This window comes from Vulpes lagopus, chromosome 15 (genome assembly GCF_018345385.1).
Source record: "Vulpes lagopus strain Blue_001 chromosome 15, ASM1834538v1, whole genome shotgun sequence".
In the NCBI taxonomy this organism is placed as follows: Eukaryota; Metazoa; Chordata; class Mammalia; order Carnivora; family Canidae; genus Vulpes; species Vulpes lagopus.
In genome coordinates this window covers 19,990,206-20,014,078 of record NC_054838.1, presented here as the reverse complement: position 1 = coordinate 20,014,078, position 23,873 = coordinate 19,990,206, and the positions used below count along the sequence as shown (strand labels likewise).

Below are 23,873 nucleotides of genomic sequence, written 5' to 3'. Positions count from 1 at the left end.
ATAACTTTTGCCCACAACCACTGTCCAGAACGTGGTCATAAAGTCACACTTTAGCTGCCATGGTGTCGAGAAAATAATAATTTTTAGCTGGTTGGCAGTGACTTATTTTCCATCTATGATTATTCTCTTCTAACTTCCTCTTACAATTGAGTCTTTACCCCTATTGAAAGATAGAACCTTCCACACGTGCTGTGGATTCCATACCTCCCCTGCCTTCTTAGAAATCTTGCATTAGAAATTAACTTCTCATTCTCTCTCCTCCCCTTCCTTTCTCTCTCCGTTTCTCTCCTCTTCTCCTTCTCCCTCATCCTTCTTTCTCTTTTATTAGTTTTCCTTTCTTTTTTATGATGGCTGTTCCCCTTCTTTTCCTCCCACCTCTCTGTCTACTCCTCTTGGTCTCTTTCCCAGGCTGGCCTTTCTCAATTCAACCTTTAAATATGGTTTTTTTTCCCAGACTTCTGACCTGGCTTCTCATTTCTTCTTATGTAACACACTATCATTAATTCTATGGTTTGCATTATTTCCTATGCAACCTGTATATTCAGCTTCCTACTGGAATTCCTACTTAGATGTCTAATAAGCATCTGAAACTTACCATGTCCAAAATGGAACAGATTCGCTGGTGGGAGTTGCTGTCTGATAGTTACTATTTTCTCTGTGAAGTGGGAGGACCGGGTTATTTATTGTGAGTGAAGGATGGTATATGAGCATGGAGGGGTGGGGAGAGGACATGAGAGATTTTACGAGCCCAAAAACATTGGAAAAAAATATTGTGTAAAATGAGAGAAAGAAGGTAGTCAGAGAAACTCAGTAAAACTTTTGCTCATTCTTAGAAGCATCATAGTATGAGCACCTGAATTCTAATGCCCCAAATCCCTGGCTTTGAATTGTAACTTTTTCACCTAGTAATTTTGTGGCTTTGGGCAAGTTTCCTAAACTCTCTTAAAGCCACAGTTTTTTCAGCTAAAATAGTGATCAGTCATATTGTACTTAAATGTACAGAGCTTGGTGAGGATTAAAACTAATGTGCTTTGAACAGAGTAGGTGATCATGAAACAATTCCTATCCAGTTACCAGAAAACTTACGCATGTTAAGTGGCAGCCTTCTTCACCCTCCACATGGAAGCATCCTCTAAATTCTGCCTACATCCTAAGTAGCTCCTGGGTCCCTCTTATCCACTACTTTCATGACTTTAAACTGAAGCTTTGAAGCTTCATGGAAACTGCTATTATATGTCACCTGAGTTATGTCATGGACTATCAACTGGTCCCACCCCTTATGGTGCCCTCCATATCAGCTGCCATAGCAGTTACTCCAAGTCTTTCTAAATCCTAACAAATTTCCAGTGCTTCCGCTTCTTCCTTGTATCACTTGCAAATGTGTTAGTTTTCTATTGCGACTATAGCAAATTACCGTGAATCTGGAAGCTTAAAACAACATCCATTTATTAGGTTGCAGACATGTGGGCCAGAAGTCTGGTAGAGTACGGCTGAGGATCCTCTGCTCAGGGCATCACCAGACTGAAGTCAAAGTGTCAACCAGATGAAATTCTTTTCTGGAGGCTCAGGGATTGGTGGGGGGATACCCTTTTCTAAGCTCATTTTTGTCATTAGCAGAATCTTGTTCCCTGTGGTTGTAAGACTAAAGTGCCTATTTTCTGGCTCGCTGTCAGCCAGAGACTGCTCTCAGCTAGAGGCCACTCTCAGGTACCTGCTCTGCGCCCTGCTCCTTCATCAAGCCAGCCACAGCCCCTTGCATTACTTGCCGAGTGGCCCCCTCCATCTTCAAACCAGCAACAGTGTGTGAATTCTTCTTCAAATCTCTCTGACCTCCTCTTTTGCTGCATATCAGAGTAAATTCTTGTGATTTGGCTAGGACGAGTTGGATAATCTCTTTATCTTGAGGTCAACTGATTAGTAACATTAATTACATCTGCAAAATCTCTTTTGTCATATAACATAATCATGGAAGTAGCATCTCATCATATTTACAGATTCTACCCACACTCTAGGGAAGAAGATTATACAAAAGTGGAAATCCTTTGGTGCCATTTCACAATTCCACCTACCACAGGAGGGGAAGCCAGGAAAAACATCCCTGAGAAATTCTGATACCCTGAGCTGAGATGAGAAAGATGAGCAGGAGTTAATTAGATAAGGAAGGAAAGTTTTTAGAGACCATGTGCAAAAGTCATATAACTGGCAGACATAAACTCAAAAAAAATGGACTCAAGAAAGGCCAGGGTGTCTACAGGGGAGAGAACAAGATGCATAGGGACTTGAAATACGGTGGTTAGAGAGGTCAAGAGGAGCCAGATCACACAGCCTTCAGAGACTGTGAAAAGATTTTCTCTATCCCCCAGGCAAAGGTCAGAAGAGTGGCACAATCAGATTTGTGTTCTGCACATATCACTCTGGCTATAAGGTGGAGGGTGGATGTAAGGAGGCATCTGTAAATGTGGTGGACCACTGAAGAAGCTAGGAAAGCAGTGCAAGAAGCAATGGGATAGTGTCAGCGCAGATATAAGCAGATGGATTCAAGGAACACTCAGTGGCTAAAATCAACAGGACTTCATGATTGATTGACTATGGGAGGGAGGCAGTTATGTTCCCCAGGAAGCAGAGTCTAAGACAGAGATTACTGTGGAGGATGTTTACTAAGGAGTGCTCTTGGAGTCAACACCTGTGCAAGAGCAAGGATGAAAGAAGGACCGGGTGAAGGGGAAGAGGAGCAGTGACTCAGTCCCCACAATGGCCTAGGTCAAACCCTTGAGGCACTATGCTGAGCAGTCACTGGATGCAGGATGCTTCAGGAAGGGAACATGACCTCGCCTGAACAGGCTTTTCCTCAGCTCAGCCAACTCCCACAGGGGCTGGAAGGTGCAAGCTGACTTCCCGAAGCACTCTCAGCAGCTGCAGAATAAATCCCTTACATTTGGAGAGGAGTCTGGGCTTTTTGTCATAGCCTCTGCTCCGGTGGAGCATAAGGGAGTAAGGCAGCCAGGCTGATTCCTAAATTTCTGACTGGTGCATCTTCGCAGATGTACATCCAACCATATGTCATAATGGTTGGCTTACCTGTCACTTTCTCCCCAGGAGAGCTGGAGCTACTCGGGCACAGAATGTAAGAGACAGCTAGTAAACAGCCCTATAGTTGGCACATGCTTTGCTGAATAAGTGAATGCCCATCTCCTCCTATTTCCACTCCTCTCTCCCTCCTACATTTCCTTTACTCCCCGCCCCCACACCCTGCCGTCATCCAATGTGGGAAAAGTCCAGCAGGTTATCTGAGGTGCCACCTGTGCTGGAGCTGAACAAACAGCAAATCAGGCTCTTCTGGTCCAGGGCACTCTGATGGGGAAGGCAACCAGTGCCAGGAGGAGGGGAGTGGGGGGGAGACAGGTGACAACATCCCTACCCACCTCAGGCTTAAATCCTCCTTATAAACTCCGTGCTAGCTGGAACAGGTCCTCTCCAAAATATAGATTGGATAGAGCTCTCTGAATTCCCCCAGAAACTCAGACCTCATCCACAGTCTAATCTGCTCTTTGACCGGTGCCCCCACCTCCAACAGATACTGCTGGGAGCCCACGAGTGGAATTTCAAGGTCATATTGGAGTTTCCTTGGAATGAAGAATGGAAAGCCAGCACGGCTGAAATATTAGTGGAGGCAGGTCCTGCCAGAGGAACTGAGCCCACCACCTCACGCCTGTGCTTGTCCCCTTAAACTTTGCTCCCGCTGCACCCCAGGGATCTGGCCCCTTTCCGGTCCCCTCTCCTGGGAACCTGACCCCCCCACATGGCTGCTCCACCTGCACTGGGAGCAAACAGGGAGGGCCAGTGTGTCGGTGAGGGTGGGCGAGGGTGGGCGCTGCCTGGAGACCATGAAAGCCAGCCGCCCCCTTTCCTCTTGTGCCCAGGGCTGGGCCGGGATTGGAACCAAGCCCCACCATGAGCGCCCCCCCCCCCCGTTTATTCTAAGCTGTTCTCACTGCTACCCAGGCGGCCCTGACGCCCAAGTCAGACTCTTCCTCCGCGCAGCCTTTTTGCGAGCCAAGATTGCCCGAGGACAAGCGCTGCCCGCCAACACCCCCGCACACACCCCGCCCCGCCGGCGTCCTTGCCCCGGGATGGAGGGTTCCTTGGGAGCCTGGGTGTTGCGCCCCAAGATAGGAGGCGGAGGGTGTGCGGGCAGAGGCAGGGGCAGATGCGGGGGCCGCCCCAGCCCCCTGGCGCAGAGACTCAGGGAACTATGAGAGCGATAGTGTCACGGTCACTGGGGCCACTGCGGCACAGGACAGTAACCCGCGGCGGATGCCACCGTGTTAAGTGCCACCTCCACGTCCCCTGACCCACCAGGGGGAGATGCCGGATCCCACGGCAGCCGCGCCCTAACTCCTCTTACCCTCTCCCCCTCCCGCACCTCCCCCTCCGCCACCCTCCATCCGCCCGTACCCCCCACCGCTGCCCTCGCCCATACACGCACACACGCGCGCACACACGCACACTCCCAAGAATTCCACCGAGGGACGGTGGCGAAGGGGAGTGGGCGGGAAGGAAATCTCTAGGAGAAAACCGGGGAGCCCGGGGAGGGGGCGAGCCTGAAGGCCAGTCGGGGGGGCGGGGAGCGCGAGTCCTGAGCGTGGGAGGGGGGCGGGGAGTCACCTGGCGGGACCGCGGCGGCCGAGCCCGGCGGGGCGGCGAGCCTAGGCGGGGCGCGCAGAGGAGGAGCGGCGGGGCAGGGGCCAAGGCTGGGGGCGGGGACCGGGCGGGGCGGGAGCCTCCGCCCGAGCCGAGGCGCGAGCAGGTGGAGCCGCAGCGGGAGCCCGCCCGGCCGAGCGGAGGGAGGCGGTGGCTGGGCCGGGGCCATGGAGCTGCTAAAGCTGAACCGGAGCGCGCAGGGGTCCGGAGCCGGGCCGGGGGCTTCCCTGTGCCGCGCGGGGGGCGCCCTCCTCAACAGCAGCGGTGCGGGCAATCTCAGCTGCGAGCCGCCTCGCCTCCGCGGAGCCGGGACACGAGGTGGGTGCCTCCCTAAACCCCCTCCACCAGCTCCTTCTCGCTGCACCCCACACCGGTAGAGGCCCCCACTGCCTCCCCGGACGCCTACACCATCCCCTCGGTACTCCCTCAGTCCCCAAACAGCTCCCCCGACACTTCTGCCCCCCCCCGCCCGTGCCCTCCCCAGCTCATTAAAAACTCCATCACAGCTTCACACCACCTGATCGGAGCCCCCTCACACCCGGGGCTCCCGGCCGCACCCAACACAGAGCCCCCTTCTAGGCACCGACGGTCAGGGGGCAAGGACCTCCTCTTCCCTCCAGGTCTCTCTTCCTTTTAAATCCAGTTCACAGAGCCACAATGGGGAAGGAAAGGAAAGAAAAGAAAAGAAGGCAAGACTGGGGAAAGAAGAGGGTTGGCGGAGGGAGGGAGCACTATGGGAAGTCAGAGTTATAATCTCTGTGTCCCCCACCCCAACCCCCAGCCTCACCAGAAGAGAGCCTCAAACCTGAGTTAGGCTGGACATTGGGGGCTGCTCCCTAGAGCTGCCTGTCTCCATTTCACTCCTCAAATCCTCCAGCCTCCCAAGGTGGAATTCTAATCAAGACTCTGTCCCCTCTCTCTTCTGTCTCCCAGGCCCTTCCAAGGCCCCTCTCCAACCTGCCTCTCCTTAGGTCTCATCTTCTCACAGCCTGGCTTCGCCCTTCATCTCCTATCCATTGTGCCACCATCTCTTCCCCACCCCCAGTGGTTCCACTTACTCAGTCCCCAAGATGACTTTCACTCCTCCCACGGGCCAACAGCCGCATTTTCTTGATAACCCAGCTCACAATATATGTTTTCCCTTCCTAAACCTTTTCTTTCCTTAAATGTCTCCTGAACACCTGCTGTTGTAGTTGAACAAGTGCTGGGGACATAGGGATGAAACAGACCCAGTCTAGACCCTCTTCTGTCCACAGTCAAGTGCAAAGGGAGACAAACCAGTGAGAAAATAACAGCGTGAGAAGTCCCAGGAGAGGGTCTGAATTGTGGGCACCCAAAGGAGATGGAAACCAAGAACTTCATAGATGAGGTGAACCTGGGAGCTTGGTCTTGAAGTCAGCCTCCTGAGAAGTAACTGAATAAAAATTAAAAAGATGAAGGAAAGCCAAACAAGTGAAGGGGCAGGAATGGAAAAAAAAAAAAAAAAACAGCATTCTAAGCTGAGGAACAATATGATTAATTGCCCAAAGTTTAAATCTATGGCACTTTCGTTCGCTGTGTAGGTTTCTGAGTGCCTGAAACATACACTATAAGAGAGGGAAAATGAGCACTCGGGATGAAGACCAGCCTAGAGGGTTTATGAAGAGCCTCATAGACCAGGCTAAGGAGTGGGGATTTTTTTTAAAGATTTTATTTATTTATTTATTTGAGATAATGAGCACGAGCCAGGGGGAGGAGCAAAGGGAGAGGGAGAAGCAGACTCCCCGCAGAGCAGGGAGCCAGTGCAACCAACCTGGGGCTCAATCCCAAGACCCTGGGATCATGACCTGAACTGAAAGCAGATACTTAACCCACTGAGCTGCCAAGGTACCCCAGGAGTATGGATTCTTTATTATGAGGGTAATGGCAACTACTGAAAGGCTCCACAGTACAGCCAGGATTAGTTCTATAGTGTAGAGGATGGACTGGAGTACAAGATAGGAAAGGTGGGGGCTTGGGATGCCTGGGTGGCTCAGTGGTTAATCACCTGCCTTCAACCCAGGGCATGATCCTGGAGTCCTAGGATCGAATCCTGTATCGGATTCCCTGCATGGAGCCTGCCTCTCTCTGCCTGTGTCTCTGCCTCTCTTTCTCTGCCTCTCATGAATAAATTAATAAAAATCTTTTTAAAAAATGAAAGGTGGAGGCTGGGGGGACACTTTAGAAGGCTATTATATTACTCTGGTGAAAGATGATGGGGGCTTAGACTAAGGTATTCACAGTAGGGATGGAGAGAAGTGGGTGGATTTGAGAAGCACTTCTGGAAGGAATCAACAGAATTTGGTGATTCATTAGAAATGGAGAGGGAGGAAGAGGTCAGGGGATGACATCTAGGTCTCTGGCTTGGACAAATAGATGAATGTTGGTGCTATATCATGAAGAAAACAAAGGAACAGAAACAAGTTTGAAGGAGAAGATTATAAATTCAGCTTGGAACCCACTGAGTTTAAATGCTGGTGAGATGCCCAGGTGTGGTTAGCCAGTGAACTGTTGAATCTGGTCAGGATCTTAGGGGAGAGGTATCAGCTGAAAATACAGATTTAAAATGTCTTTGCCTACAGGAGTTAATGGAAGCCATGGGAATAGATAAAATCATACAAAGATTATATAGGATAAAAAGAAAAGAGGTCCTGGGGCAGAACCCCAAAGGAAATTGACATTTACTTTTTTTTCAAGATTTTATTTATTTATTTATGAGACACACACACAGAGAGAGAGAGAGAGAGAGGCAGAGACACAGGCAGAGGGAGAAGCAGGCTCCATGCAGGGAGTCTGACGTGGGACTTGATCCCAGGTCTCCAGGATCAGACCCTGGGCCAAAGGTGGCACTAAACCGCTGAGCCACCCGGGCTGCCCAGGAAATTGATATTTAAAAGCCAGGCAAAGGAAGGAGAGTTCATGACGAAGCCATCAAAGAGATAAGAAGGCAAGGAAAAGAGTTCAAGCAGGGTGGGATACATGATGTCAAATGCTGCTGATGTAAGTCAATACGGACAGAACAGCATCCTTCAGATCCAGTAAGGAGGAAGTCCTAACAAGGAGGAGTTATGGGTGTTAAGGCCTGACTTACAGTAGGTTGAGGTTTGGGACAGTGGGGGAGGGGCTTATGAGAAGTGTACCAGGTATGTAGACAAGACTTCTGGAAGAAATAGGATAGTGTCTAGAAATAGCACGGGGTTGAGGAATGTTGTGTGTAGTAAGGGAATTGTCTTTGTGTGTGTGTGTGTGTGTGTGTGTGTGTGTGTGTGTACACAGTAAAGGCACGAGTCTTTTTAAAATGTTGATGAAGAATGGGCCAAGAGAGAGAAAGGCTGAAGGTGTAGCAGAGAGCAGGAATAGTCATCAGAGCAGGGACCCTGAGAAAGCAGAACATGAAGTGATTCAGAGCACAGGTGCAAGAATTGCCCTTCCTCATCTGGATGTTGTCGTCTACACAGAACTGTATGTTGCCCAGGCAGTTAGAAGTTACCCACGAAGACCCTTAGCCACTCACTCAGATATTACCCCCACAGATGCATGTTAGCCAGGCTCACTCCAGTGTTACCAGTAGAAATGTGGATGTTACCCACATTAGTCTTATATGTTATCCACACAGACCTGAGTGCTAATGTTCACTTGGATGCTATCCACAGAACAACAGCTGTCACCCACAGTTATTTAACATTGCCCACAGACATTTAGATGTCAGTCATCCATCAAACACATTTGCTTTCATTTTATTATCCACACATAGATATTGCCCATGCTCACATAAGCAACCTTTTCCAGATATTACTCATAAAATCATAGATGTTACCCGCATACATTCAGATATTCCACAAAGACTCAAATATTACCTGTGTTCGCTCAGGTACTCAGTTATTTTACTCAGTCAGATTAGTATCTCACTTAACATCTTAACATGTTAACATCTCACATCCATGCCCACTTAAATATAGCCCACACATACTTGGATATTACTTCTGCTTTCTAGCTACTACCATCATCACTTAGATATTCCCCCAATTACATTCAGACCTCTGAATGTAATCCATGTTTCCTGAAAGCTGTTATCTACAAAATGAGATGTTATCCACAAACATATCTACAGATATTACCGTTGCTCACTCAGATGTTACAATTGCTCTTGCTCACTTCAGCAGCACCTATACTAAAATTGGAACAAATGTTACAGCACTTGCTCAGATATTATCTAAATCTACATGTAACCCACACTCAATCAGGCATTGCCTACAGACACATAGCTGTTACCCACCTCAGACCTTGTCCACAAAAAGAAGCATTACTCTCACCCACCCAGATATTATCTCAAAAACTAGTTTTATCCAATTTTCACTCTGATATTGCCTATACATCCTTCTATACTATTCCTGCTCCCTCAGGTAGTGCCCATTAACATTCAGATATCCCCATTTTCCCAGCTATTACCCACAATCAATTGGATGCTATCCACGCTCACCACAGCATTACCTTGACATCTGTGTTCATGAGTGACCAGATCCAATATACCTGTGGAAGGTAGGATTTGAGGCATCAGCAGCTTCAGTGTTATTTCTTATAAAGTACTGATTTTTGTTTTATGGCACATTATCTGGATTTTTGTGCTCATACTTCTCTGTAATCATCTGGACAGAACAAATGCAGATCCTCTAGACCCCAGAAGCAGAAATGAACTGCCAAAGTCTTTTGAATTCCCTGGCTCAGCAGGATGATGCCCACAGGTAATCAAGGCACCCATATTCAAAAAGTGCCTCTCCCATTCTTCTACCCCTACATTAAGTTCCTAGTTGTTGAAGCCACTGTGATCACTCCTGTTACACCATACAAATGCACACGGATGCATAGACGTAGACAGAAACATACACACAATCTTCATTCCAGTTGCTTTTTTGTGACTTTTGAGAAAACGAATAGACATTTATTTATTTATTTATTTATTTATTTATTTGCTTGCTTACTTACTTACTTAAGTTGGTTCCATGTCTAGCATGGAGCCACAGGACTTGAACTCATGACCCTGAGATCAAGACCTGAACTGAAATCAAGAGTCAGATGCTTAACAGACCGAGTCACCCAGGCACCCACTAATAGATTACTTTTACAGTAGTTTCAGATTTACAAAAAAAATGAATGGAAAGCACAGGAAGTTCTCTCTCTCTCTCTCTCACACACACACACATCATTCCCCTATTTTTAATATCTTACATTAATGCAATACATTTGTTACAATTGATAACCCAGTATTGATATATTATTAGCTAAATTCCATAGTTTACATTAGGGTTCATTCTTTTTGTTATATATTCTATGGGTTTTAACAAATATATGATAACATCTATCTACCTTAGTACCATACAGAACAGTTTCAGTGCCCTAAAAACCCTGTGATCTACCTTTTCATCTTTCCCTCCCTCTCCCAAGACTTCTAGCTCTAAGATTTTTTTTTTCACATCTCCTAACTGTTCAACAGTAAAGACTTGGAAAGATAGTGGTGGCTGGAAATAAGAGAATGCCCAGCAAAACAGAAAAGTGATGGGCAATTTTACTGAGACTCTAGTTTTTTGGAGTCCCCATGCAGATTGAGAACTTCATAAAAGTGGGCATAGTTTCATCTTTGCTCCACCAACTTCAGGGATATACATGGGATACATCTGTTGGATGAATGAATGAGAAATGTGCTTTCCATACTCAGAGTGCTATACCAACTTGAAGTGTGGTTTTTTATTCAAAAACTAGTTAAAGGGGTACCTGGGTTGCTCAGTTGGTTAAGGGGCCGGCTCTTGATTTCAGCTCAGGTCATGATCTCAGGGTCTTGGGATCAAGCCCCACATCAGGTTTCTTACTCAGTCTGCTTGAGATTTTCTTTCCTTCTCCTTCTGCTCCTCCCCCATTCTCTCTCTCTCTCTCTCTCTCAAATAAATAAATAAAACTTTTTTGAAAAAAGAACTAGTTGAAAAGAGACATGCAGAGGAGGATCTGAGAAAAATTGATAGAACTAGAGAGATTAAGGAAAGGGTGGGGGGAGAGGAGACACAAAATGTGCAGGATAGACTACCAGCTCTTTTTCTGGGTCCAAGGACCTATCTGACAGAGCTCTCCCTCCTAGATGTTCTTTATTTACATACACACACACACACACACACACACACACAGAGACATCAAATTTGCTACGCATAAGCCTTCCTTGCAGAGAGGGAGACATGTATCTCCAGAGAAACAGAGGCAGGCAGAGAGAAAGGGGCATGCTGGAGCTTTAGAGGCACAGAGGGGAAGCAAGAATGGGGAAGGACAAAGCAGGTGCATTTGTGTGGAAAGTGACAGAGATTCATTCAAAATTCATTAGCCAGCATGTGTGAACATGGGCACATGTTTTATGGGCAGGGCATTATGCTAAATGCTAGGGATAAGCTGAAGAACAAGATGGGCTTTGCCCCTGTCCTCAAGAAGCTCACAGTCCAGTGGAGGAGATAGAGGGTAAACATAATACAGTGAGCAATGCCACCCTGGAGTACAGAGAGGCAGAAGGAAGCACTGAGATTGAGATTTGATTGGGAGAAGGAGGCAGCATGATGAATGACAGAGGGGTGAGGAAGTAGTAGGAGGCAAAGCATTTTAGAGATCTGGAGACTCGGCTGCCATTCTGATTCAGCAGCACCTTACTTGGCTGTGTGATCTGAGCAAGTAATGTCTCTGCTGGGTTCTGTTCAGGAATCTCTTGTAAATAGCATTCACTAGATGCCTACACCCATTTCAAATAAATTGGTTATTGTTATGCAAACAGTTTAATTCAGAGCCTAAGGCAAAAGTCAATGTATGGGACTGCAGAAGGGGGTTGCCCCTCTGGGCCCTTCCTTCCCCCACAACCTTGAAGGCTCTGTCCCTGCCCTCTCTCCCTTCAAGCTCTGGTCTTCCTCATGCTGAGGCCAAGGTTTGGGTGACTGAGACCAGTTTAATGCAATTCAATTTTCCTTTGATCTGCCTGGCTGTGATATAGAGGCCCAAAGACAAATCCATCCCCCAATAGACAATGACACAAATGAATGGGGTCAGCCCTCTGTCTCGCCCAGCAACACTAGTGTTCTGTGAGCTCCTACAGCACTTTGTATAATCCTCAACTTCACTCCTTATCACACTGTGTGGCAATTATCTGTTTATATATCCAAGTTTCCGTCTACGCTGTGAGCTTTCACATGGCAGGGAATTTGTCATGTTCATCTCTTTGTCCCCAGCGCCTAGCACAAAGGGAGTCCTCTGTAAATGTTTGTTGAGTGAGAATGAATGTTTGGAGATAATTAAAATACAAGGCAGAAAAGAAAAAGCATTCTAATAGATATGTAAGGAACATGCATGGGTCAGAGGAAGAGGAGATTAGCTCCAAATGAGGTGTCTAGAAAAGCCTTACAAAAGGGGGGGGCAGTTAATCTGAATCTTGGAGGGCAGTGGTGATTTAAGAATTTACCAGATACAGGAAACAAGTTTGTGATGGGGGGAGGGTATTAGTGGGGGCTGGTGAAAGAACATTCCAGGCTGAGAAATCAATGTTAGCAAGTGGGGAAGGCATGAGCGTGCATGAAGCCTTCAAGAAACTGAGTCATCCAGTGGCTTAAGTGGGTGCACTGCAAGAGGAGGAGGGAGGTGGAAGAGGACAGTTTGCAGAGAATCTGGAAAACATGCAGAGGGTTGCAGACAGAACAGAGCAGGTAAAGGGGTTGTTGTTGTTGTTGTTGTTTTAGACAAGTAGGACATGACCTCACCTGTGTTTCAAAAGGTAATGGGGTGGTCAACAGTGTCAAATGCTACAGGGGGATCAAGTAGAACAGTCTGAGAAGAGAACTTTGGATTTGGCAGTTAAAGCTTCGTGATCTTGGGGAGAAATGTCCAAATGGTGATGGAGGAGATAGATAGGGCACTGGACTGTCATGAACTGAGGGGTGAATGCGAAGATGTAAATAACCCTTTCAAGAAGTTTAGCTGTAAAGAGAAACAAGAATTTGGAACAAAGCTTGAGAAGAGACAGACTTTCTCAAGAAGAGGAGGAGGCAAGCCAATTTCCCTAAGCCTCAATGGGTTAGCAGCCTGAAGGAGTCAAGTTCACCATCCACTGCGTAGGGAGGAGGTGCTCCTGGGATGCAGAGGGATCTAGCTGGGTAGCAGAGGTGGGGAATGAGTGGGCTTGGAGGGTCTGGCTGAGTGGGACCCAGACTCCCTACTGCCACCTCTTCCTTTTCCTACCCAGAATTGGAGCTGGCCATTAGGGTCACCCTTTATGCAGTGATCTTTCTGATGAGTGTTGGAGGAAATGTGCTCATCATCGTGGTCCTGGGACTGAGTCGCCGGCTGAGGACTGTCACCAACGCCTTCCTGCTCTCACTGGCAGTCAGCGACCTCCTGCTGGCTGTGGCTTGCATGCCCTTCACCCTCCTGCCCAATCTCATGGGCACGTTCATCTTCGGCACAGTCGTCTGTAAGGCAGTTTCCTACCTCATGGGTAGGTGAGACACCCCCCCCCCCCCCCGTCCTAAAGTCCTTGGCGTACATGGGGATATTTCCCAGTGGGGCCTGAGAAAATCACACTGGTTGAGTGTGTAATACAAGTCTCCTAGGTGACCCCTTCCTCTTCCCTTGTTTAGGGGTGTCTGTGAGTGTGTCCACACTGAGCCTTGTGGCCATCGCCCTGGAGCGATACAGTGCCATCTGCCGGCCGCTACAAGCACGCGTGTGGCAGACGCGTTCCCATGCGGCTCGTGTGATCATCGCCACTTGGATGCTCTCTGGACTGCTCATGGTGCCCTACCCGGTGTACACCGCCGTACAGCCCGCAGGAGGGGCCCGGGCGCTGCAGTGCGTGCATCGTTGGCCCAGTGCGCGTGTCCGCCAAACCTGGTGAGGGTGCCCATTACCTATTCCTGGGAATTCCTTTCTCCATCTCCATCAGGGGTTTACTCCCATTCCCCAGAATCTTCCTCCAATTCCCTTTCCGCACCCACCACCCTGGAATTCCCATGTGGGGCTGCTCCCCAGTTCTCTAGCCCTTCCCAGCCGCACCCCAAAAAACCACTTCCTCCTCAGGGGCCTGGTCACCAGCGCTAGAAACAAGCCCTGGCTCTTCCTCCATCTGTGATTACAGGTGGACAGTTACCCATGTGATTGATGTGCTCTGTCTCCAGGTCGGTACTGCTGCTCTGCTTTTGTTCTTCGTCCCAGGCGTGGTTATGGCTGTGGCCTACGGGCTCATCTCCCGCGAGCTCTACTTAGGGCTTCGCTTCGACGAGGACAGTGACAGCGAAAGCCGAGTCCGAAGCCAAGGAGCGCTGCGGAGTGGGGCGGGACCAGGTGGGTGAGATCCAGCCCGCTGCGCCCGCCCCCACCGCGGCCCCGCCCCCACCGCGGCCCCGCCCCCACCGCGGCCCCGCCCCCACCGCGGCCCCGCCCCCACCGCGGCCCCGCCCCCACCGCGGCCCCGCCCCCACCGCGGCCCCGCCCCCACCGCGGCCCCGCCCCCGGCCCTGGGAAGGGGCGGGGCCTAGAGTGGGTGGGCCAGACAGGAGCGTGAGTGGGCGGGGCTGGAGGCAGGGGGTGTGGTGGGGGTGGGGCTGGGGCTGGCGGCGGAGAGGACTCAGCCGGCTCTGACGCCCGGCTCTGTGCTCAGGTCCTGCCCCCCACAATGGGAGTTGCCGGCCCTCGGGGCTGGCTGGCGAGGATGGCGACGGCTGTTACGTGCAGCTTCCGCGCTCGCGTCAGACCCTGGAGCTGTCCGCGCTGACCGCGCCCGCTCCTGGGCCCGGAGGTGGCCCCCGGCCCTACCAGGCCAAGCTGTTGGCCAAGAAGCGCGTGGTGCGGATGTTGCTGGTGATCGTCGTGCTTTTTTTCCTGTGTTGGTTGCCACTGTATAGTGCCAACACGTGGCGTGCCTTCGACAGCTCTGGTGCACACCGCGCGCTTTCCGGAGCGCCAATCTCTTTCATCCACTTGCTGAGCTACGCCTCAGCCTGCGTCAACCCCCTGGTCTACTGCTTCATGCACCGTCGCTTCCGCCAGGCCTGCCTTGAGACGTGTGCCCGCTGCTGCCCCAGGCCTCCACGAGCTCGCCCCCGGCCCCTTCCAGACGAGGACCCTCCCACCCCTTCCATTGCTTCACTGTCCAGGCTGAGCTACACCACCATCAGCACGCTAGGGCCTGGCTGAGGGGTAGGGGGAGAGTGGAGGCTGAGACGGGACACACCCATTCCTACAGGCAGGGACCCACCCAGACACACAAGAGAGGTCGATCCACTGACAAAGGAGACTACACCCAAAAGCATGGACTAATCCCAAAGCACACACAAACACACGCATATACACAAGTGGCTTACTTGACACAAAAGAAACAAACCAGACTCCCACACAGGAAATAAAGCACACTGTTGGTATGGAACTGAGCCTGGCACATGGAAACATGGCCCTGACCTTAGACACACACATAGCATCCCTAGCAGTGGACTATCCATACACAGTGGAAACTCTAAGAGAATCTGGGCTGCCTCTCATATACACATAGTAATGGCACTGATTCTTTAGGGCTCTGGAGCCTGGCACAGTACTGACTCCTGAGATGCTCCAGGGTGCCCCCAGTTTGACCTCACAGTGCCCTTCCCCATTCAGCACTGAAAATATTAACTAGCCTAATCTCACACCCCCCTGACCAACAGCCTATTTTGCACTGAAAAGGCCCTTAATTCGTTTCCAGTTAAATAGTATGGCCCTGCCCCTCATCCCTCACCCAAACTCAAGAAATAAAAGTGACTTGGCTTCCTTCCTGAACTTCCTTTCTGGACTTTTTCTGGGGGGCAGGTGAGGGGCGCAGGATTTTGTAGACTCTTCCCTGTCAGGTCTCTCTTTTCACTGCTCACTCTTGTGCATGACCTCCTGCCAAAAAGCCCACAGTCCGAGGCTCAATGGGGATGTGGGTATTCTCCTGGGTTGTCATCCTGGACCCACGTAAAGGCCAGGGTCATACACAGTAGCTGGGGATGGGGATGGGGGTGGGAAGTCAGATATCCATGATTCATCACGATTCCTCAGCACATTCTCCTGAAATAGTGCCATAGCTATATTAATAGATACTAAAATTTTATTGAAATGATAAGAGGAAGCACTGTATAAAAAGACTCAGTTTGCAACACCAGGGTTCAGATCATGATAGCTATACAGAAGCTAAAGAGTGGGGCCTCTTTAATGCACTCTTCTCTGATGTCAGAATCTGGCCAAGCTTCTGCCCCATGGAATCATCTTTACTGGCCAGCAACAAAGGGGGAGGCAAATGCTGGATCTGAATAGGAGGAGTCCCAGAGCCTAACCCCCTTTTGACTGTAACACAGATCCAGCTCCAGAAAGAGGCAGAGACAGCAACATCACCCCTCCCCACACATAATGACAAGCAAGAACAGATGACCTCACCAAGGAACATACTTGGATATTCAGAAGTATGATATGTTGGGAGGCTTTCTTGATACTTCATCTTGTAACAGATGGGAAAACTGAGACTGAGAGAGCAGGAAATAAAGCTGTTCAAGGTCATACAATAAATTAGAACATGACAGGAAAAGAAAATCCAACTGAAGTAGACACAGAGCTGGAGTTGGGAAAAAAGCCATACTCCTCAGGAGGCAGACCCAAGTTTTATGGGGCCTGGAGCTTATAAAATTGGGTGCCCTTTTTTTATGAAAAAGACTACAAAATTACAGATACAAAATTGCTAGGACCTTGGAAGGTGCCTGTGTAGTGAAAATCCCTGAAATTTAACCCTCGTTAAGCTCACAGCCAGTACCACCTCTAACTCCACCCGCTAACTGGGCTGGACAAAGTCTGAATGGAGTGGAGAACAGTGAGAAAGGAGAGTGGTCTTCTGTTTACCAGTGCTGAGGCTGCTCCCATCCATCCTTTCTACAGGGCCCTGGGCTGCAAGAGGCAGGACGCGCAGGAAGAAAAGGAGGGAGAAGGCGTTCCAAGCTGTCAACTACAACAGTACTGGTTAAAAATAGAATCCCAGCTGGTCTGACTTGCTGAAGACAAGATATTGGGCCTTTCTCTCTCATGCCAGCTTTTCCAGGGGGTGGAAATAGGGTTGCTCACGGGCTTTGCCACACTCAAAGGGGGATTGCCTTGATGAGGCTGCTCTACTGTCAGCCCCTCCAGCTGGGGCCTGGGCTCCTGATGACCACCAGATGGCAGTGGGAAGCTCCGTGGGGGTAGTGCTCCAAGTCCAATTTCAGCCTAGAGTGTGAGCCTAAGTACTGTGGTCCAGCCTAGTCTAGAACCTAGCATGGCCTGAATAACACTATTTCACACACAGTGCAGCCCTTTGGTCTATGAGGTACTTACATGTCCATCACACCCTAACCCCGGCCCTGTCTAGTTACTCGAATGTGGAGTCTCAGGGACTTCTCATCCATTTTCTATCTCTTGAAATCTGTTGAACATTTCAGGTCTGGATTTAATATTGCTGTCTCCACAAAGTCCTCCTTGGTCATCCTCACAAAGCTTGTCTGCTCCTATAGTACTTACTGCTTTCTCTCTTCTATCATATTTATTTGTGTTCCTGCCCAATTTCCCATACTGGGCTGGGAACAGCATGATGCGGTGGGAAGATGACAGAGCCTGGGCTAGAAGTTGGGGTGATGAGAGGAGGGTGGGAAATCCAGCACTTCTCAATGCCACGTGACAGGCATCTTACAAATACCAATTCACTTCATTCTCAGAGCTCTCCTGCAGCATATTTCTCTTTATTCGACAGATGAGGAGGGTGAAGTTGAGAAAGCTTAGTGGACATGAGGTCCTACAGTTGGAATATAGGCAATACTGAGCTCAGGTGCCTGCCCCCAACACCTTCTCTCCAGGCATGCTGTGTTGTCTTTTAAGCCTTAAAGACCTGGGTTCCAATGGGCCTGACCTGCCTTTTAAAATTTGTGTGATTTTGTACAAGTTATCTCAGTGAACTCAGTCTCAGCTATAAAACAGGAATGATTACATTAACTTCTGTGATATGAGATTTAACATACACATTCGGTCTTTATCCTCTTTCCTGCCACAGAGCCCCTATAACCCATGGAATTTCCTAAGTGATGAAAGCCAAAAAGGTGCCTTTTGACATGTTAATGAGCTGACTTTCCCAAAGCCCCTAGGTCACTTTAAGAAAGGGCTGGTTGCAGTGACTATTCTGATAAAGAATTAGTATCCAAAGTCTAAAGAACTTACCAAACTCAACACCCAAAAAATAAATAATTCAGTTAATGAGCAGAAAACATGAACAGACATTTTTCCAAAGAAGACATACAGATGGCTAACAGACACATGAAAAAGAGGTTCAATATCACTTGTTAGGGAAATACAAATCAAAACCACAATGAGATACCATTTCACACCTGTCAGAATGGCTAAAATTAACAACACAGGAAACAATAGATGTTGGTGAGGATGTGGAGAAAGGGGAATCCTCTTAGACTGTGGGTGGGAATGCAAACTGGTGCAGCCACTATGGAAAACAATGTGGAGGTTCCTCAAAAAGTTAAAAATAGAGCTACTCTATTACCCAGCAATTGCACTACTAGCTATTTATCCAAAGGGTACAAAAATACTAATTCAAAGGGGCACGTAACACCTTGATATTTATAACATTATCAGCAATAGCCAAATTACGGAAAGAGCCCAAATATCCATCAACTGATGAATGGATAAAGAAGATGTGATATATATATATATGATATTACTCAGCCATTAAAAAGAGTAAAATCTTCCCATTTGCAATGACATGGATGGGGCTAAAGGGTATTATGCTAAGCAAAATAAGTCAGTCAGAGAAAGACAAATACCATATGATTTCACTCATATGTGGAATTTAAGAAACAAAACAAATGAACATAGGGGAAGGGGGGAAAAAGAAAGGGGGAAGCAAACAATAAGAGTCTCAACTATAGAGAACAGTTGATAGAGGGAGGCAGGTGGGGGATGGGCTACATGAGTGATGAGTATTAAGGAGGGCACTTGTGTTGAGCACTGGGTATTATATGTAAGTGATGAATCACTAAATTCTACACCGGAAATCAATTTTACCATGTATGTTAACTAACTAGGATTTAAATAAAAACATGGGGAAAAAGTGAGCTTGTTGTCAAGGAACCAATCAGGTGATGGTGGGTTAGACCTTTCAGCCCTACCCCCTCTCCTTCAAGGAGGGGAAAGGGTCTGGGAATTCAGTTCAAGCACCAATGGTCAATGGTTTAATCAGTCATGCCTACATAATAAGGCCTCCATAAAAACAAAAAGGACAGGTTTTGGAGAGCCTCCAGACACCGTGGAGGTGCTGATGACATTTGAACCAGACCCAGCTGATTTAGCCCTATCAAGCATTCCTGGCCATGAGACCTTTGACCCTCGGAGACATGCTCTCAGAGGAGGAACTTAAGCCCCAGCCCATCACGAAGAAGGCCCGGAAGATCCAGGTGCCAGAGGAGCAGAAGGACGAGAAGTATTGGAGCCGACGGTACAAGAATAATGAGGCAGCCAAGAGGTCTTCCTGGAGAAGGAGAACGCCCTGCTGAGGCAGGAAGTGGTGGCTGTGCGCCAAGAGCTGTCCCACTACCATACCGTGCTGTCCTGCTACCAGGCCCAGCACGGATCCCTGTGAGGCCGTCCCCCATCCCTGCCAGGCAGCCTCGCTCAGACTTGTGCCCTGACGCCCTCTTCCCTCCCCACCCTGTGGCCCACAGGCCGGCCAGCTGAGTGCCCCAGGAACGTGATGATGCAGATAAATACATTTATATTTTTAAGAAGAAAAAAAAAGGTGTGAAGGTGAACACATAGAGATTGGGGAGAGTGGCATAGAAGACTTGGAGAGATCATGGAAGTTCCATCCCCTTTGCCCACACCTTGCCCTATGCATCTCTTCCACCTGGCTGTTCCAGAGTTATATTCTTTTATAATAAACTGATGATCTAGCAAGTAAAATGTCTCTCTTGAGTTCTGTGAATGCTCTAGCAAATTAACTGAACTCAAGGAAGGGATTTTGGAACCTCCAATCTATAGCCAGTTAGGAGCACAAGTGAAAATTTGGACTCACAATTGGCACCCAAAGTAAGGGGGCCATTGTGTGACTGAGCCCTGAATCTGTGGGATCCAACACTATCTCTAGGTAGATAATGTCACAGTTAAGTTGTAAGATATCTAGCTGGTGTAAGAGCTTTGCTTGGTGGTGTGGGAAAAAATACATCATAACTGGTGTCAGAATCGTAATTCACACTGCCATTTTGAGAATTATATAAAACAATGCTCAAAGTGCTTATCACAGTACCAGGCACATAGCATAAGAAGGGTTAGACTCAAGATTGCTTGAGGATCAGCATGCAGAAGAGCACCAGGAAACAAGGTCCTCTGCAGAGACCACTCCTAACTCAGGGGAGGAGAACACTGGGTCCAATAGGAGGCTCGGGGCCTGCTAAGAGATGGTATTAGAATATGGTGGAGTCAGGCAGAATTTAAATCCTGATCTGCTTGACCCTAAAGCCTACGCATCCTGAGCCCATGCATCATCACTATGAATCCTAACTCTGATGTCCTAGAGGGTTATTCAGGGATGGGGAGTTAGGAGCAATTGGGAACCACTCAGGACTATTCTCAGGACTCAAAGTAGAAAAACAGGCAAGTTTATAACTCCCTGCAGACCTAGGTCCTTCAGCAAGCCCCACTTCTCAAATCACCATTCCTGGAGGAAAGCCCCTGAAGATTCATTTCCCCAAAACAAGAGGGAGGCAACTGTCCTGAAAATCTTACCCCCTCAAACTTTACAAGAAAGCAGGTTTCCTTGCTAACCCTTAGATCCGGGGTCAAACCGGAGAAGAGGAAGCATCACAGTGAACATGAACAAAGGAGGACCTTAGGCCAAAAGCTGGCCCCTTTCCTAGACAACTCAAACCAGAGTCTTGGATGATCATACACTCTAGTTAGTCAGGTCTGATTAGTGAGAAGCAAAGGATGTTTTATGGAAGGACTTTGTTCCTTCAAGTTATTTCTGGGATAAAACAAGTGAGAGGGGAGGAAAGCAAGTACAAAGATTGAAGAAGAAAACAGGCCCCAGCTGTAGTCAAAGTTCTGTTGCTGATAAATGCCTAGAGGAGGGACCTCCTGGAAATAATGGCCCTTATAGATTCTAGCAACATTCCTTTAGCTGTTTCCTGTTCTCTGAGCTTTACTTACTATCCCCCAACCTAGAGGCACTTGGTCAGACACATTTTTGGTCCATCACTAGCACCATGCACAAAGATCAGTACCTTCCCCTTGGTAAAGCCTGATCTTTTGGAAACAGAATCTACCCCAGCCACATAGCCACATTTTGAGGGAAGAAAATAGTTTACCAAATAGGCCCACTGAAGGAGCACTTTGTCTTAATCAAACAGTTTTGAGCCCCAGAACCCACCTAGGCACGTAAGTAATAAAAGATAAGACGTGTAAATATGTATTTGAGGAATACATATTTGAATGATTATGCTGGTTTGAGTGATAAGGCTGTCCAATTTCCAGGGGTGAAACAAGTAAGCCTTGAGCAACGTGGGAAAGGCAGAAGCACAGGACATTCCCAGTCATATACATGATCCTATCTATCTACGTTTCAAGAAGCAGGGCCACATCTTGTGCGTAGGCGGGGAGAGGCAGGTGCAAAGGCTCCTCCTGAAGACAGGCAGAGCCTTTGAGGTGGGACTCAGTTTGTGAGCAGGGAGAAAATTCCCTTTTTCTCAAACCAGAAGTAATTCCCCAGTCCCTGCAAATTTAGTAATGGATGACCCTTTGGGGCATTTGAAGGCCAGCCCCAGGCTGCCTAGATGGACCTGTAGGTCAGCCCAGAAAAGGCAAGAGCAAGAGCAATGGGGTGGTTGAAGCAGAAAAGTGTGGCCTTAAGCATGGAATGTTTAGTTACTACAGCCAGAGAGATGGTGGGCCCTCCACACATGTCAGGGAAGAGCTGCCCCACCAACATGGAATGGTAATGCTGCAGGTCCAGTGAGAACTAAACAGCAAATATGGGAATCTAACGAGAGGACACCAAAAAGCAGCAACAGTATAGGGAGGTAATGCCGGTTTCCTGGTATGAAAACTGGTCTCACTGGAAGGATCTGGTATCCAGTCTACCTCAGTGCTACTTACTAACTATGGAACGATTAGTTTTGACTGATAACTCCCTTTCTGAGCCTCAGTTTCCCTCATCTGCGAGTATCCTTGACCTGGGGATATCTTATGCTTTGCCATGTAGTTGTGAGGGTCACATGAGATGGAGCAGCTATCTCCCCTGGAAAATGTGCAAGCCCAGGAAGATTGTTAGAAGCCCTCACACTGAGGCAATTCTAGCACCCACCTCCACGTGTAACCCGAAGTGAAAATAATACTGAATCATATAGCATCATGTGATGAAGTCCAATAAACTTCTGCCTTCCCCATGATGAGTACTTCAGAGACTTTATTTGAGATGCCAAAAACGGATTTACTTATAATTCTTTATTAGTCTTATATGCACACAACTTAAAGAGTCAACTAGTTCTACAACACTAAGACAATTAGCAGTCCCTGCCAGGCCCCCTGCCTTGCTCCTTTCCATTACTCTTTCCCCAGAAGGAATCACTGTCAAATCTTTTATCTGTTTTTTGAAGTATTTATCCCCATATCTTTTAATAACATACTAACATTACTTCTTGGTTCTCCTGGTTGGTAGTATTATCTACTGACTACCCACCATGGCAGATAAGGGTTTCCTACTTCTACCACCAGCCCACCAGAAATATAACACTCCTATACCCCCCTTTCCACCCAATAAAATCATAACTTTTGTTATCGTGATAACTAGCCTCCAAAGTGATCTTGAATGATGCTCACCTCCTGTATTCACAGTCCTCTCTCACGTAAAGTAGAATTGACTTGCATCACCAACAAAATACCAGAATGTTTAAAAAGGCAGAACCCATACCTGCACTTGTGGGACTTGGCCTCATTGTCCTCACCACAATCACAGTCCTGTTGGGTCCTATCTTTATTTTACATTCTTATGTTTCATTCATCATGGATTTGTTTTGCACTAATTTTTATTTTTCCTAATATTGCATTAAAATACTCCTTATCCTAATCACTAAATTTTCTGGTGCCTTTTAAATTTTACACCCAAGACAAGAAAGCACCTCACTCACTTGACCTTAGTCCCAGCCATAACATATTGTAATAGCTTCTAGAGAAAGGATGCCTGGAAGATAAATTGTTTTAAACTTGATTGTCTATATATGCCTAATTCTACCTCACGCTAGATTCATAGTTTGGCTAGGTATCTGATTTTAGGTCGTGAATTTTTTTACCAATATTTTGAAGATGGTGTTCTTATGAAGTTCAAAGTCATTTGACTTCTGATCTTTTGCTTTACATAGTGACTGTCAACTTTGGAATTTTGTTGGCTATACATGTCAGTCCTATTCACAGTAGGACAAGATTTAATAGCGAAGGACTAACAGCCAATGGGAAGTTCTAGGCAGTGGATGGAGCTTGTCAAGTTGGAGCTTCATTGAAGGGTGATCTAGTTGGGCTGTTGGAGAACTCTAGATGCTGGGATATTTAATTCTTTCTTCTTGGGCTGGTCAGATCTCCAGAGAAAATTTTTCATATTTTCTGGATAGAGAATAAAGGTGTGGGTCCCATCATCTGAGGAACCAATGGGAGAAGACAGCAGGGTGGAGTAGGGTGGGCTACGAGGTCTTTACTGTGCTCGTGTGCTCTTGAGCATCCAAGTGTTTTGTGTATCCCTGGCCTTCAGCTGTTCCTGAAGGATCTTCAGTCTTATCTTCTCCAGCCAGATCTCCTTTTTCTGTCTGGTAAGAAAAGCAGTATCTTCTTCTCAAAAGCTTTCAACCAATCTTCTTTTATTTTCCCTCTACCCCATTTGCAAAGATACCTTGAACATCAATTTCTAGACCTTTTGAGGGTTCTATCATTCAGCTGTGGCAGTTCTTTGTTTACCTGTACCTAACATACTGTTGTAGGTTCTATTAAGCCATGAGACACCTGTCCATTTTTCAAGTTCCAAAATGTTGTCATCTCCTCTTTCCTTACCATTTCTGAGGATTTATGCC

The 23,873-nt window shown here is 47.8% G+C and overlaps 1 protein-coding gene and 1 pseudogene across 1 annotated transcript; both read left to right on the top strand.

The window, feature by feature from the left end:
* Positions 1-4,808: 4,808 nt before the first annotated feature.
* CCKBR (cholecystokinin B receptor) lies at positions 4,809-15,540 on the top strand. Its single transcript, XM_041729737.1, is given in 6 exon segments — positions 4,809-5,019; positions 12,977-13,228; positions 13,371-13,623; positions 13,908-13,918; positions 13,921-14,073; positions 14,390-15,540. Coding segments are annotated over 6 exon segments (1,356 nt in total). The 5' UTR covers positions 4,809-4,868; the 3' UTR covers positions 14,926-15,540.
* Positions 15,541-16,588: 1,048 nt separating this feature from the next.
* LOC121476093 lies at positions 16,589-19,547 on the top strand (annotated as a pseudogene).
* Positions 19,548-23,873: the final 4,326 nt, after the last annotated feature.